Source organism: Manis pentadactyla, chromosome 2 (genome assembly GCF_030020395.1).
Source record: "Manis pentadactyla isolate mManPen7 chromosome 2, mManPen7.hap1, whole genome shotgun sequence".
Lineage (NCBI taxonomy): Eukaryota > Metazoa > Chordata > Mammalia > Pholidota > Manidae > Manis > Manis pentadactyla.
Window position 1 is genome coordinate 100,568,312 of NC_080020.1, and position 14,156 is coordinate 100,582,467.

At 39.3% G+C, this 14,156-nt stretch overlaps 1 protein-coding gene across 1 annotated transcript; it reads right to left on the reverse strand.

Annotated features, from left to right (window-relative positions):
• Positions 1-696: 696 nt before the first annotated feature.
• Positions 697-9,058, reverse strand: GZMK (granzyme K). Its single transcript, XM_036900357.2, has 5 exons — positions 8,942-9,058; positions 8,513-8,660; positions 3,429-3,579; positions 2,392-2,661; positions 697-1,070 (listed from the first exon to the last, which is right to left on the reverse strand). The coding sequence occupies exons 1-5, from the start codon at positions 9,003-9,005 to the stop codon at positions 909-911; spliced, it is 795 nt and encodes a 264-aa protein (XP_036756252.2). The 5' UTR covers positions 9,006-9,058; the 3' UTR covers positions 697-908.
• Positions 9,059-14,156: the final 5,098 nt, after the last annotated feature.

Below are 14,156 nucleotides of genomic sequence, written 5' to 3' on the forward strand. Positions count from 1 at the left end.
ATTCCACATATAAATGGGACCATATGATATTTGTCTTTCCTTGTCTGATTTATTTCACTTGTCATAATGCTCTTGAGGTCCATCCATATCACAAATAGCAAGATTTCATTCTTTTTTATGGCTGCATAATATTCCATTGTGTATATGCATACCACAGTTTCTTCATCCAGTCGGCCATCAGTGGACACTTAGGTTGTTTCTGTATCTTGGCTGTTATAAATAACATGCAATGAACATGGGGGTACAGATATCTTTTTCAGTTAGTGTTTTTGTTTTCTTTGGATAAATAACCAGAAGTGGTATTGCTAGATCACATAGTATTCCTATTTTTAATTTTTTGAGGAAAAATTATGTTAATTTCAAATTTTATTTTATTGAAAATATTTTCATGTTACTTTAGATCCTGTTTGGAACAAAATACGTATAAATAAATAATAAGTACTATCCAAAATATTTGTATACACCTTGATGGTTCTTAACTTGAGTTGGGGTATCTGAATTTACTGTTTCTTATTTTAAAAATACAGCTTAGGATGATTCAGCAGAAATCCCAACATAAGCCTGGTAGAAGGTGGTGCTGTAACTATTTTGTTTGATCATCTTTTTGCCCTTTTGGGAGTATAGTTGGTGTGAAAGGATATACCATTTGCTGTACCTTATTTCCATAAAAGACAAAACAGATAGTCTTCAAAAGTTTATTCAGAATGAAATTAGCAGAATAGAAATACATTAGTGATAATTGTGAAAAAGAACTTGACTCCTTAACAAAGTCAGTTCTAAGGGAGCAGGAGTGGACCCTAATTTTGCTCTACTTTACATCCAACTACATCCAAAGATAAAGTTGATCTGTAGACTATATCATGAAAAAAAACAAGCAACTGGTAGATCCATGAAAATCATCTGTAGTCTTAGTTTGCATAAGATGGAGCAAGCTTGCTTTTGATCCAAGCCTGGTATTTCTTGGTTAATAGGGTGTAGATTCCAGGTTTCTTGGCATCACCACATTTATGACCTCCAGAAACTAAGGCATAGAAGGCGCCTTTACAGATCAATGGGCCACCTGAGTCACCCTGGAAAGAAGAAAATGGGCAGATAGTTGGTAAGAGTACTTGAAGTATGTGGGCCCTTGGTTTCTTTGTCCTGAAGAGTGCCCAGTATAGCCTCTTGCTCAGTGTAGGTTCACTGTGTCTCTGTCTCTGTCCAGGATGATGGTCCTGTCTGTCTCAGACCATGTGTCTCTCTGAAAATTATATATATATAACTTTATTCCTTAAGGAATGGATAGACATAAAGTTTGAAATAGCTCACTGAAATAAAAGAAATTTTTTCAATCATGAATTTCATTTTGGTGCTTGCAGATCTGCAATCAAGTTTTTACTGAGATTGACAGAAAAGAGCAATGTATGATAAATGTCTTGGTGGCTGCTATTTTAGCTTCTCTGTTATTTTTTTCTTGTTTCTGCACCCTCATCTGACTGAACACAGTGCTTTGCACATACCCAGCACTTACTACTTGCTCAATAAACTGGTTGTTGAGGACCCACTCCAACAATGAAACATGTAACTAAAAATTCTGTCAAGGAGAGTGACAGGGGATAGAAGGGGGTGGCCAGGCCATTCAGATAAAGAGCTGGCTTTCAAATCTGAAGAGTGGCCTTTGCCCTGCAGCCACTTGCATGCAAACTATAGTATTTAGTGCTCTGGTCAGCCATGAAAATAGAGCTTAAGGGGAAGATGATCTTGGGGTACCAGAGAAAAATGTAATCTTTGAAGTCATCATTCCCTACCCCTGATAATGTTTCATATAATGGGATGTGAATATTGTGTTCTAATCCTAAAAAAATTAGTAATGCATCTATGCTATTTGTCACCTATAAACATGGACATCTATTTTTTTTTTCTATTTAGGAAATGAAAGATTTTGAAATGAGTGACTGTTGTTCATTTTAGTCAGTCAACATTCTTTAAGAAACACAGCTACATATTTGAGCTTTTTGCATTTGAGTCTAATGAGACCTCTCTAGATTAATTTAAAAGATGGATTTTTGTTTGTTTGTTTGTTTTGGAGAAGTGATCTCCCAATCACTAGTGACCTCAGAGTTGGCAGGCTTTCTAAGGATGGTGACACCCCTGAGAGGAAGCCTGTAAACGTTACTACCTACAGTCTATTATCCTGATTAACAAACATTTAATGAGGGCTCATTGTGTGTTGGGGATGTTCTTATGACTCATTCACATTGGTAGTTGAAAAGAATAGGCAACACAGTGCAGCAGTGCACAGGAATGGTGATTTTGTGCTTTCTCTGCCTCTCCCCATCTGTGTTAGTGAGCAAATGGAACCTTGTCTGCAATAGTGTGCTGGAGTTGCCTGTTTGAATGATAGGCTCTTACCTGGCAGGAATCCTTCTTGCCTTTGTTGTCCCCTGCACAGACCATGTCTTTAGTTATAACAGGGTTGTGGTTGTAATAACTTTGGCTGTTGCAAAGTTTTCGATTTACGACAGTAACAGTGACTTCTCGCAGGGTATCAGAGGGGCTTAAAAATTCTGGGTCGGTGTTTCCCCAGCCAATAACCTTGCATTTCGTTCCAGCTCTAATATCATTTTTGGAGCTTGGGTGGAGCAGCTGGACATGCTTGTTGAGTTTTGCAGCAGTGTGAAGCTGACAGATTGAAGAGAATAAATTATTTTTCATCCCCAGCAGTATTCTGCTATTAGCCTGAGCTATGTATGTGTGGTCCCTCTGTTCTAGGAGGGCGTCCTCTTCTTGAATGTACTTTGGCGGTAGCCTGCAGCTGCATTTGTGGTTGTTGCTCTTCTGAATATGCTCTTCAGTCCCTGTAGAGCTTGATTCTTGGGAAGGATGCTCAGACAGAGCAGGAATTTTGCCCAGTCTCAAGCAAACTGACCTTTGCTCTGAGTTGGATGGCCTTCTATGAAATAACATCCATAGGTCATGACTTTGAGGGCTGGGCTGTTTCCTGCTGGATAGGAACCTTGATTATGGTCTAGACTAGGTTTGACTAGACTAAGTATGGTCTGGACTAAGTTGTAACTCACTTTGGTGTCCCTGAAGTTACTTGGTTGGCTCTGTTGTGTAAATGACTTGTATTTTTCACTTGCTAAGATAAAAGCATTTGCAAGAAACGCTTTCAGTGTGGATCCTTGGGCCTGTTGGTATGTTCCTCTCCCATGTATGTGAGTATCAGAATTGATTTTCCTTGTATAAACTCAGCCCTGATGCACTTGAGATAAATTCTTATTTCTTTTAAGCAGTGTATGGAGTAAAATGGGCCCTTATAGGATAGGTTACAATCAGCTCAAACATGGGGAGAGTGCTAAAAAAAAGTTTTTGTGTGGATAATTTAACAATTGAACTATGCTGTATAAGAAATGTTGGAAACATTGAAGGAAGGCAATACTACTTACCTTAACCAGCATAATATCATCTGACTCAAGATCTGATTTAAGTCTTGAGAACTGTATGAATTTTTTCACCTCAAGTATTTGTTTGGAGGCTTCATTCTTGGAAAGAGAGTGTGCTCCTAAAACCACTTTTGAAGACTGGCCTTTAGCAGACCTAAAAACAACAAAGAGAAAGAAGCTACAGAATGGTTCCCAAATCCCCCAGTGAGAAGGAGTGTGGAAAAGGCCGTAGACATGCAGGAAGAAGGACCTTCTCCAAGGTGACCTGCCTAGGATTAGGTGGGGTGACAGAGGTCTCAGAGGATCCAAGCACAAATGGACGCTCTCAAGGGCCAAATGACCTGCTTTCAAACCCACCTGACTTCAATTCCCCAGCATTGCAAGAGAGTATCAGAACTTGTATCTACTGTGGGGAAAAAAGACTGAAATTCTAATTGAATGAGATCACATTTACAACAAAATCATATTATTTACATAAAAATAAATTATATTTCAATATTTCTTGAGTTTGTGGGTTGAGATTTATACCCACCATTGTGAAGTTTTTTTTTATCGAGGTAAAATATATATAACATAAAATTTACAATTTTAACCATTTAAAAATGTACAGTTCTATGGTATTAAATACACTTACATTATTGTTAATCTATCACCATTATCAATTTCTAGCGTTTTAAAATCTCCCCTATTAAATGTTTTAATAACAAAAAGATAAATTCTCTATTCAATATGTGCTAATCTGATATGTCTAGACATCTCAGTGCAACATGGATATAAGATCCATTACAGTGCCGTCAGATATGCTCACACGCTCCATTTCCTCAAATAGAAAGATGATTTGGACAAGAAAGGAAAACTTTCCTCAAGGTGTAAAATTATTGCTGGTTTGAAACAAAGAGACTTTAGGGATTGTAGCCATTGATAATTCTACTGTGGAGATTTAGAGGATATAAACTGGTGAGTCAGAGGAAGAAACAGGAGTTTGTTTTTTTAAATCCTTGGTCATATACTGTTCTCTCACCAGTGTTTCAAATGTGTCAAAATTGATCTGATTTACTGTACATTGAATAAAGTTACTTTTACATGTGGTATGGAAATAGGAATGATTTTTTTTTTGAGATCTTGACAATGCCATGTAGCCCTTTGCATACTACAAAACTATTCCATGTTAGTGTGTGCTTTAGGAAGCCACTTCAAATATTTTTGTTTACTTCCAACTATTTCCTTGTCACTTGAAAAAGGGATCAAGGCAGATTATGATAAAAACACATACCCATACATACAGATTAATAAACATTAATGAAAATTAAAAGAGGACAGAAACTTATAGAGAAAGGAAGAAAAGGCTGTTTCAGGTTTGGGGAATGAGCACGTGACTACAGTGGGGTGGGCCTGCATATGGCAAGGCTATCACTGCTGGGAATGACCACTTTTGGGTTTCTACTAAAAATAGTTTATTTTGGTTGTTTTGGGAATTCCAGCACTATTTGTTGAAAAGTTTGCCTATTGTGAAATCAGGATAGGGATGGAATTTCTCAAAGGATGTGGATTGGATTTCCTAGGATTGATTCAAACTCAAATTCAACAACTCACTAAACCCAAAGCTTTAGAGGGGAAGGATGATATAAAATCCCCAGGACTATTGCTCTAACACAGAAGGTGGGTACAAGCATCAATCACTATACACAGGGGAGGCTGTGAGGTACAAATGCGGGGTGTGGACGAGGAGTTTCAACCACAGGAAGTGGGCTGAAAATTTTCAAATTTTCCTTCACCTTTTACCAATTTCCTTGATGCATTAATGCCTTTGAAATGTTTTGGGTTTTTTCCACTGGGAGATGTTAATACCCAAAACAGCCCAAACAGACCATGCATGCTTTCTGAACTTTCCATTTCTAGTTATACTTCACTGCAATCTGTACTACAAAGGTCAATTTTTCTGCCCTCAGGATACCTGGAATTACCTGAGTCTAGGATCTCACCTCCGGAGCTAGAGCCAGGTCTGAATTCACCCAGTAATACCAGTGTCTTTCAGTTGTAAGCACAGTGTTTCACTGCGGGTGATCTTTGGACCTCCTGCTTCTGAATCACCCGGACAGGTTTGTTTAAAACGTGGCTTTCTGAGTCCCGCCCTGGACTTACCTGGAGCACAACTACATGCAGGGCAGAACCAAAGTGTTGTTGACTGTGTCTTTGTCTGCTGAAGACATTCACAAACACTGTCTCTATCGAGCCTAACGATATCCTTCTCAGTGTTAAAGCCAGTGCGCTGTAGAGCCCTTTCCTGGTGAAAGGTTCTTTGGCCAGAGGTGACACATATCTTAAGCAGGCGAATCAGGACCTGAACCCAGCTTTAGATTCCAAGCCAGTGTTCTTTCTGACACCTCTATAAACCCTGTGCTAAGTCCCTTCAAGAGTCTTATTTCCTCAGCCAGGCTTCCTTGGCACTGAGCAGTGTTTCTGCTTCGACCCAGTCCTCCCAGTCTGATGGTAAAGTCATCATCCTTATTTCTTGGTGGTCTTTTGTGCTTGAGAGAGGAGGGAATGGCCTGGTGGTCAGAGAGGAGCTGTCACAATCTTATCCTCAACATGATTGGATTTTCAAATTTGTTCATCAGTGATTACCATGGAAGGTACAGATAATAATATAACAATATTAGATAACATTTATTAAGTTGTTGTGGTATGCCAGGTTTTGTGCTAAGCATTTTACATATTTTCCCTCATTTAAACCTCACAACAGCCCTGTGAGGGAGGGATTATGATTATCCCCATTTTGCAGATGAGGAAACTGATGCTCATATATATTAACAAACTTGGGAAAGACCTACAGACAGTAAGTGGAGGCTCCAGGATACAAATGCAGGAGGAATCAAAGCTCAGTTGGTTTGAATCGAAGGCCTGGATTTTTAGTCATTCTGCTCTGCATGCTTTGACTGATTTGAGATGGACTGAGGCCACGTGAAAGGGGCTGCGGCAGGGGCTGCAGAGGGTTCCATCTACTCACTGGCCAGACCAGTGAAAGGAGGGAAGTGTTCAGTGAGGGAAGCCACTGGGGAGACTTGGAAGGCAGCAGGCAAGAGTTGGTGAGAGTTTTGCTTATGATAAATTAAAATGCTGAGAACAAGATTATACAAGAAGGTTTTTTTTACTAGTTTCCTTTTATAATTGGCATGGCAACTCATAAAGGGGCCAAGGGAGTAACTGAGGAACCATGTGGATGGGTAGTGAGAAGGAAGCACCCCAGATTTGGCCTCCTTCACCATTTTGCTGAGAGAGGGGCTTGGGGTTAGTGAGCTGGTCCCACAGGATACTTGGGAGTACATTTGTGGGAAGCCACCATTGAACTATTTCATAAATATTTTGAGTTTCATAAAGCTTAATATTTTTCCAAGCACCAATCCGTCTACATTTTTACACCCAAGTGTAGTTAGAGGAAATTTGATCCACATATTCTAGAATTCTTTAAACTCCAGCCATTTAAAATGATATTTAGTAATAGGTTTTTTTTTTTTAACTCCAAGAGCTCTTTTCCCCAATTTGCCAGCTTGGGAATCCACACCCACTGAGTCAGGTTTATTTGACAAAATTTAAAGTTCAGTGTAAAGATATTATTCACTTGTGGATAGCACTTTATGGCTTGTGAAGGACTTTACACACTGTGTTTTTAGATTAGAAAAAAAAATCCTCCAATTGATTTCCTTCTTTCCATCCAGCATTTTTGGAGCATTTATAGGAAGTCAAGCTCTGTGTCTGGGAAGTTACAGTCTATCTGAATGTGTACCATAAGCATATTTTCAGATGTGCATATTTTGAATGCAATGAACATTTATTGATAGTCCCCATCTGCCTAGTTGGTCCCCAGGGACTGCCCTGGCAAGGACAGAAATGATAGGGATACAAGGGTAATTTCTATGACACCAAGAATCCCTATAAACGAATCCTATATATTAAATTGGAAGTTAGTGGCTTGCTCTTTAGAAATAAAACAGAAGTTCTCACTAGTTGCAGGCTTCAAAATTTCTATTTGTATTTATATACTGTCTCACTAAAATGGGAAATCAAGCAAAACCCCCGAACATAGAGAAGCAAGTCAATTCAGTTGTTCCATTTAAATACAGGTGATGCTAGAGAGCAAACCGTTGTGGCTAAGAGATTCTCAAGTGAAGTGCTTCTTTGTAAAGAAGCAAGGTCTCATCTCTTAGCTGATTCAGTCAAGAAACATAAGAAAACATACAAACATCAAACAAAAAACAACCCTCCCCCACCAAATCAAAAGAAAACAACAATAAACACCAAATTAGTTTCCTATTGCTCTTCCTTTTGTGATGGTTGCAGCATCCCAAGAAGGGTTTTGGACTTTTTTAGCTGAAGTAAGAGAATCATAGGCTGAAATGGACTTTGAGAGGTTATAGTCCATCTTCAGAAAAGCTTTCATGTTAAGTATCCCAGAAAAATAACTCTATCTCTCTCTGTCTCACTTTGTAAAGCATTTAAAACTTTGTCATCTGGGAAGGTTGTTGTCCTTTACAGCTGTGATTCCCAAAACGTGGGCCTCAGACCTCTGGGGTAGGGCTAGGGCAGAGCAGTTACTGTAAGGGGTCCAAAACCTGTTAGCAAAGCACGTTCCTCATACACAGAATAATAAAATAATGAGAGCTGTAACGTATTGATACTTTGCAATAAGCATACTAAAATATTTAGATACTATTTAATCCTCAAAACCCCACAAGACAGGTACTACAATTATCATTCCCCATTTGTTGGGTGCAAACTCAGGTTGTCTGCTTTCCTCTGAGCACTATGACCTACCAAGGTCAATAATATTGCTGCTTCAATACTGTTACTGCATTCCTAGAGGGCTTGAATTGGTCTAATGGCTTACCTGGGAAAGGTAGCCCAGATCTCCCTAAAAAGGAAAACTCAAGAGTAGAAAATGTGGATGTGGGCAGGAAAGGATAAATAAACTTACCAGACGGTCAGTTATCATAGAAGCTAATGGTAGATCAAATTCTCTCCTGGGAGAGGTGAGCTGCCCTTCTAGCCAATTTGAGTAAAACGTGTAACCAGAAAGCGCAGGTACTCACCCGGGGTGGCAGTGGGCTGCTGTTAGCACCCACTGCGGGTGGATCAGAACTCCTCCACACATGTGTTCCCCGCTGTACTGGATGGAAGCCATAAATGGCCTGGAATGAGGTGACACTTCTTTCCCTCCAATTATCTCCATGTTGAAACCTGTGAAAGAAAGGGAAAAGATTTAAAATAAAAGACAGATCGAAGCAGGCTATTTCATGTAATTCTTCTTTTGACAGTCACTGTATCACTTTCATAGATTAAAAAACCCTCCTACAGTCACCTAATTATTATTATAATTTTCCTGAATAATCGTATGATACATTGCAGTTTAGAGGGGTAGACATGGTTGTGAAAAATAATTTTCATTTATAATGTAACAACAGTGCAATCACGGGAAATTCATCCAATGCTCACATGTGGTAGATGTAGGAGATACTTACATTCTGAAGTTAAATAAGCCCCAGCTATCAGGAAAAATAGAGAAAAAGAAGGAAATGTAGTCATTTGAAAGGTTTAGATTTAAGAAGCCCAGATGAAATACTCTTTGACTGTAGTAGTTAAGGAAGAAGATTCTAAAGACTGAGTTTTGATCTTACAGTTTTAACTTTCTCACCACAGGTGTTCTAGAGGTCAGGTTTTTCACAGTTATGTTTAGAAGTGTGAATGTGGGGAGCTTCAGATCTATGCTTTTAGCACTACTTTGGGAGAAGTATGTTGCAATAAAGAACTCATTTCTGGAGTTAACCTATTTCAATATCCATATGAGTACATACACTGTGAATGGTGGAAGAATAAAAAAATAACCAAGCCATATGAACCTAATGAAGTTGCATACAGAGTTCAAAGATGTTCATTGCTCTAAAGGGATATTAACTAATTTTTTCTGGCAGAAAATGGTGCCTATCATATTTAGTTTCTCTGTGTTTTTCATTTGAACATAGATTCATTAAATAGAGAGACATGGAACCTTGCACAGATCATGGTTGCCTCACAATAAAGCTTAGCTAAAGCCTGAACATCATCTGGAGACGCCCATACATTTTGTAGCAAGCGTGTTCCTTGTCATGCTGTTTTCTCTAAATCTGACCAGATTTGGTTAAATTTTAGTTACATTTTTGGGAGATTTCATGTCATTAAAGGGGAACTTTGCCAACATATTTTAAATTCTGAGTCTCTTTTCTCATTTTTAACTGTAAATGAATGACCATTTGTTTATTCAGCACCTTAATAATAATATCTTTTAAAAACCAAGGATGATGGTGATGGAAGTGTCTGCATCTTGACTGTGGTAATAAATGCATGAACCTATACATAGCATTTAATTGTATAGAATTAAATACACACACAGAGAAATAAGTACAAGTAAAACTAGAGAAATCTGAATAAGATCAGTGAATTCTATCAATGGCAATATTCTAGTTGTGATATTGTCTATAGTTTTGCAAGAGGTTGGGAAAAACTGGACAAAGGGTAGACTCAGCTCTCTGTATTATTTCTTATAACTACATGTGACTCTACAACTGCCTCAATAAAAAAATCAATTAAAAAAACCCACAAAAAAACAAGGACGACATTTCGTCCTTCTCTCTAGGCAGAGATGATAATGCACTGCCAGGCTTTCTACAGTACTTTCTCCTTCATTACCTAAGCTATTAGTCATAAAATTTTATAAGATTCTGTTTGTATTGGGTGCTGATCTTGTTCTCCTTTCTCTAAGACATGTGCACCTTTTTTCTATTTTTTATAAAGGAGAATAAAATCCAGAGCTATTATGCTTGGCAGATCATAAAAGACTCCTATCAAATTGTCCTCCAGCATAAAACAGTAGGAATAATAATAAACAATATTATAATGATATAACTTATAATTTAATAACATAACTAAAATGCCTTAAATTATTCCCAAAATTCTCTTTATGTGGTCAATTATATATAAGAACATGTCTTAGTTCTGTGAGGAAGGCAGGACAACAATTACATTTATGTTAAAATAGAAGAAATAGGCTCAGGGAGGCTAAGTAAACTGCCTAAGGATGCACAGCATACAAACTGGACCAAATTATTTGCCAGACCTGAAATAACCTGTAAATTAATAAATACATTGCCAGAGCACAGAATTTGAGAAATATCCTGTATTCACTTCTCAGGGATGCAGCAACAGTAAAGCTTTCCTACATTACATGTTAAATAAACAGAATCAACAAAACCAGTGCAGAGTAGTGACTTCCTGTAGAGACCTGTGGGTGAGACAAGGAGGAGCTGAATTAAGAAAAGCCACAAACTTAATAAACCAAACTTGTTAGTTCCAGCCAAATGTCTCTGTGAATTTCCAAGTCATCTTTATCACTGCTGATGTGCCTTAGATGGATCCCCCATGTGCTACTTCCCAAGCCATAAAGCAGACATGATAGTGCCATTCCCTTACTGGATCCCACTGGTGTTGGGAACATAAAGAAGATAATGTGTGACACGCAGAAGTGATTTGAACTATGAGGAAGAAATGAGCTGTCTAAAAGACAAAGCTTCTGTCTGTCTTTCTGGCAAGGGCGTGTGGGAGGGGGCATGGTTAAAAACATCTCCCAGTTGCTTATTTCTGTATAGAAACAACTAACATCCACACAGTTTTTTTTTTTTTTTTACAAATTGCTAAGCATTTACAATTGTATTTCCAGGGGGGTGGCTGTCATTAGTCTTGTTTTGTGGATAAAGACTTGCTGGAGAGTACCGAGCTAGCAGGTGGCAGAGTCACTTCTTAAACCTTTATGTGCTGGGTCTAGGCTCCATTCCATGTTGCTTTCAACCTGACCACATGCCTGTCCTGCTTGAAAAGTTCCTGGAGCTTAGATGCTCTAAGAGGCAAGCTGGCTGTGCAAAGGGGAAAAAGGATTTAGCTATACATACTGCAATTAGACATGGGTGAGATTTAGTTCAATTGGGAGAATTCTGAGAATCATGTTAGTTTATAGTAATGAGTTATTTGGTTTTGGCTTTAGACCCATGTGCTGGTTAATAGTATATTTGTTATTATATTCAGGATCCTGGATTTGAGAACAGTGAGCTGTGTAACATGATGAGCTCGGTGATCTAATTTATTTCTGGGTGTTGGTTTTTGTTCTGTTGAGTCTGCTGTGGCGAGAGCCATGTTTGCTTTGGATGGCTTTTGCAGCAGCTGTGCTGGGCTGAGCAAGTGCAAGGCGGGTGCTCAGTGCGGGACTGGCTTCATCATGTGGGGGGCTTTGTGCTTCTCCTTTGCTGTGTTGTGTTCAGCTGTCCTCATTGGCTGCTCCTAGAGATGCTGTTTTTGAGCAAAGGGTTTTTTTCCTTTCTCCCTCCTTTCTTGAACCTCCTGTGTTTCAGGAGACCCTTGCAAAATAGCTGTCTGGAAGCTCCAAATATCAAGTGTGGTTCTCTCCATTGGGCTCGCTGTCTCTGTCAGCCCAGACACCGGCTTCATCCCATTCATTAGCCACGCCCCCAAAAGCTGTGTCACAGAAAGCATGGCTCCCAGACCAATGTCAGTCCATGACCTGTTTATTACCCATCTGGGACAAGACAAGGACAGAGACTGAGAGTCAGAGTCTAGAAACTGTTACAGCCATTTATCATGGGTCTGTGCTAATTTATCTATTTAATGAAATGTAATTTAATGTCTGTTCAACTTAAACACCAGATAGGGCATGGATTTTTTATGCCTTTAATTTTTCTATTCATTTGTGTTGTGTGCAAGCATCAGTCCACAGCAGACTGAAAGTCAGACCAAAAACATTGACAAACAAACCCCAAAGCACACCTGGCCTTTCTGATGTGTATCTTGAACACTGCTCTGTAGGCACAACAGCAAAGCAGATCTGTTTCAAGCCCTTCTCTCTACCCTTTACCCTACTTTGTAAAAGCTTCCCAACATGCCTGTCTAACCCTCCCTAGCCCCAGACGCTTGAGATCAGGATTTGGTGGCACTCCCCTGGGTCCCTCCTTTATGGTGCACCACCCTGAGGACCTTGATTTCTGTCCAGTAATGGTTCAGCTCATTTGGTAAATCACTCTGCTAACAATTATGGTGAAACTATGGCAGCCTTGAAAGTTGGTGTGGGGAAGGCTATTGTGGTGTTGTATGACGGCATTATGGCCAAAGTTCCCCCAAACATATAAATCCTACTTCCGATTCCAAATCCACGAGATACCTTAAAATGGATGAACCTGAGAGCAACTGCAGAAGAAAAGTATCCCTTGACTCAGACCTGGGGCTTTGGCCTTGACCTCAGTGCAGAGAAACGGGGAGAGCTGGAATGGGGCATATGGGGCACTACCTAAGCTACTTAAGGTGGAATCCTTCAGGGAACTGCTCTATGACAGCCTCTTGGTGGAATGGTGGAGCTGATGAGAGCAGGATGGAGACAAATTTGTTTTATCTTCCTCAACCTTAACTTTTAATAAAAAATTTAAAACTTTTTATTTTGTATATTAATTATCTTCCTTTATTGAATATGAATATATTTCCTATCCACCACTATTGAGGTAAGTAACACAATAGTCCTTTAACCTCTTCATCCTTTACTCCTCCCCAAGTCAACTAGGAGAAAACTGGAGTGGACGAGAAGTACAATGGGTGAGCACAGGATCTTGGCTTAAGGAGCCACCACAGGAAAACACCTCGGGAATTTGGCACATGGGGATTTCCTGGAGCTGGCTGCCTGGCCAGACACTGTTCTTATCTCCAATATTTCTCCCAGCCTCAAGCTCTTCTTTTCTTTTCTACTTCAGGGTGGTATTCGAAATTTATTTTTACTCAGTTGAAATGTTATGGGAGGGATGGGGAAAGTTCCACATGGGGTGGTCCCTGTAATATTCTGAGGCAGATCCAGAAAATACTGCATTCACACTGTCTGCACTATTTGTCCTAAAAGAGTTACACATGTGAAAATCCTTTCAGCAGGGACAACTGCCAAAGGAAGGTTTGCCGCCCTGACCTTCCTGCCAAGCTCCAGGCTTGTGGGGACACTGGCCTTGCACAGAGGAATTGAGGACTCAAGAGCCTCCTGGGGATATAGGGAGAAAACCTGGCTCAATGATTTGGTCAGGTCAAGGGAAAGAAAGATGCCAAGGAAAGAAGGAAGGGTAAAGACCAAACGGAAAGTGGAAGCAAGAAGGACAGGAAATATTGCAGGGGAAAGAGGAAATGATAACTGAGGATGGAGACCTTGTAATAGAATACTTCCATTTATATTTGAATATCTCTGATACTGTGATGATGTCTCTAGTCAAATATGTCATATTTATATACAGATCTTTACATAGCAGATCTTTAGAAAGGAATAATCTTATTATTCTGAAAGCAATTCAGTTGCTTAAATCAATCAGAATGGTTTTAGAAAAAAAATAAAGTCACAGCAGGCAAAATAGTAGGCATTTCAAAGGGGATAATCAGATTCATTAACAAGGGAAACAACAGTAAATGCTGTGGCCAACCTGGAACTCAAATAATCAATTGATTCGGTATCTTTAAGTTTTAATTTAGAATGAGTTCAAGTAAAAATTGTCATGTAGTTCTAAGTATGATAGAAATATATCTTTTCTGATTGACCAAGCAACACGCATGCACTCACACACACACACACACACACACACACACACACACACACACTTGAACATCTCCCTC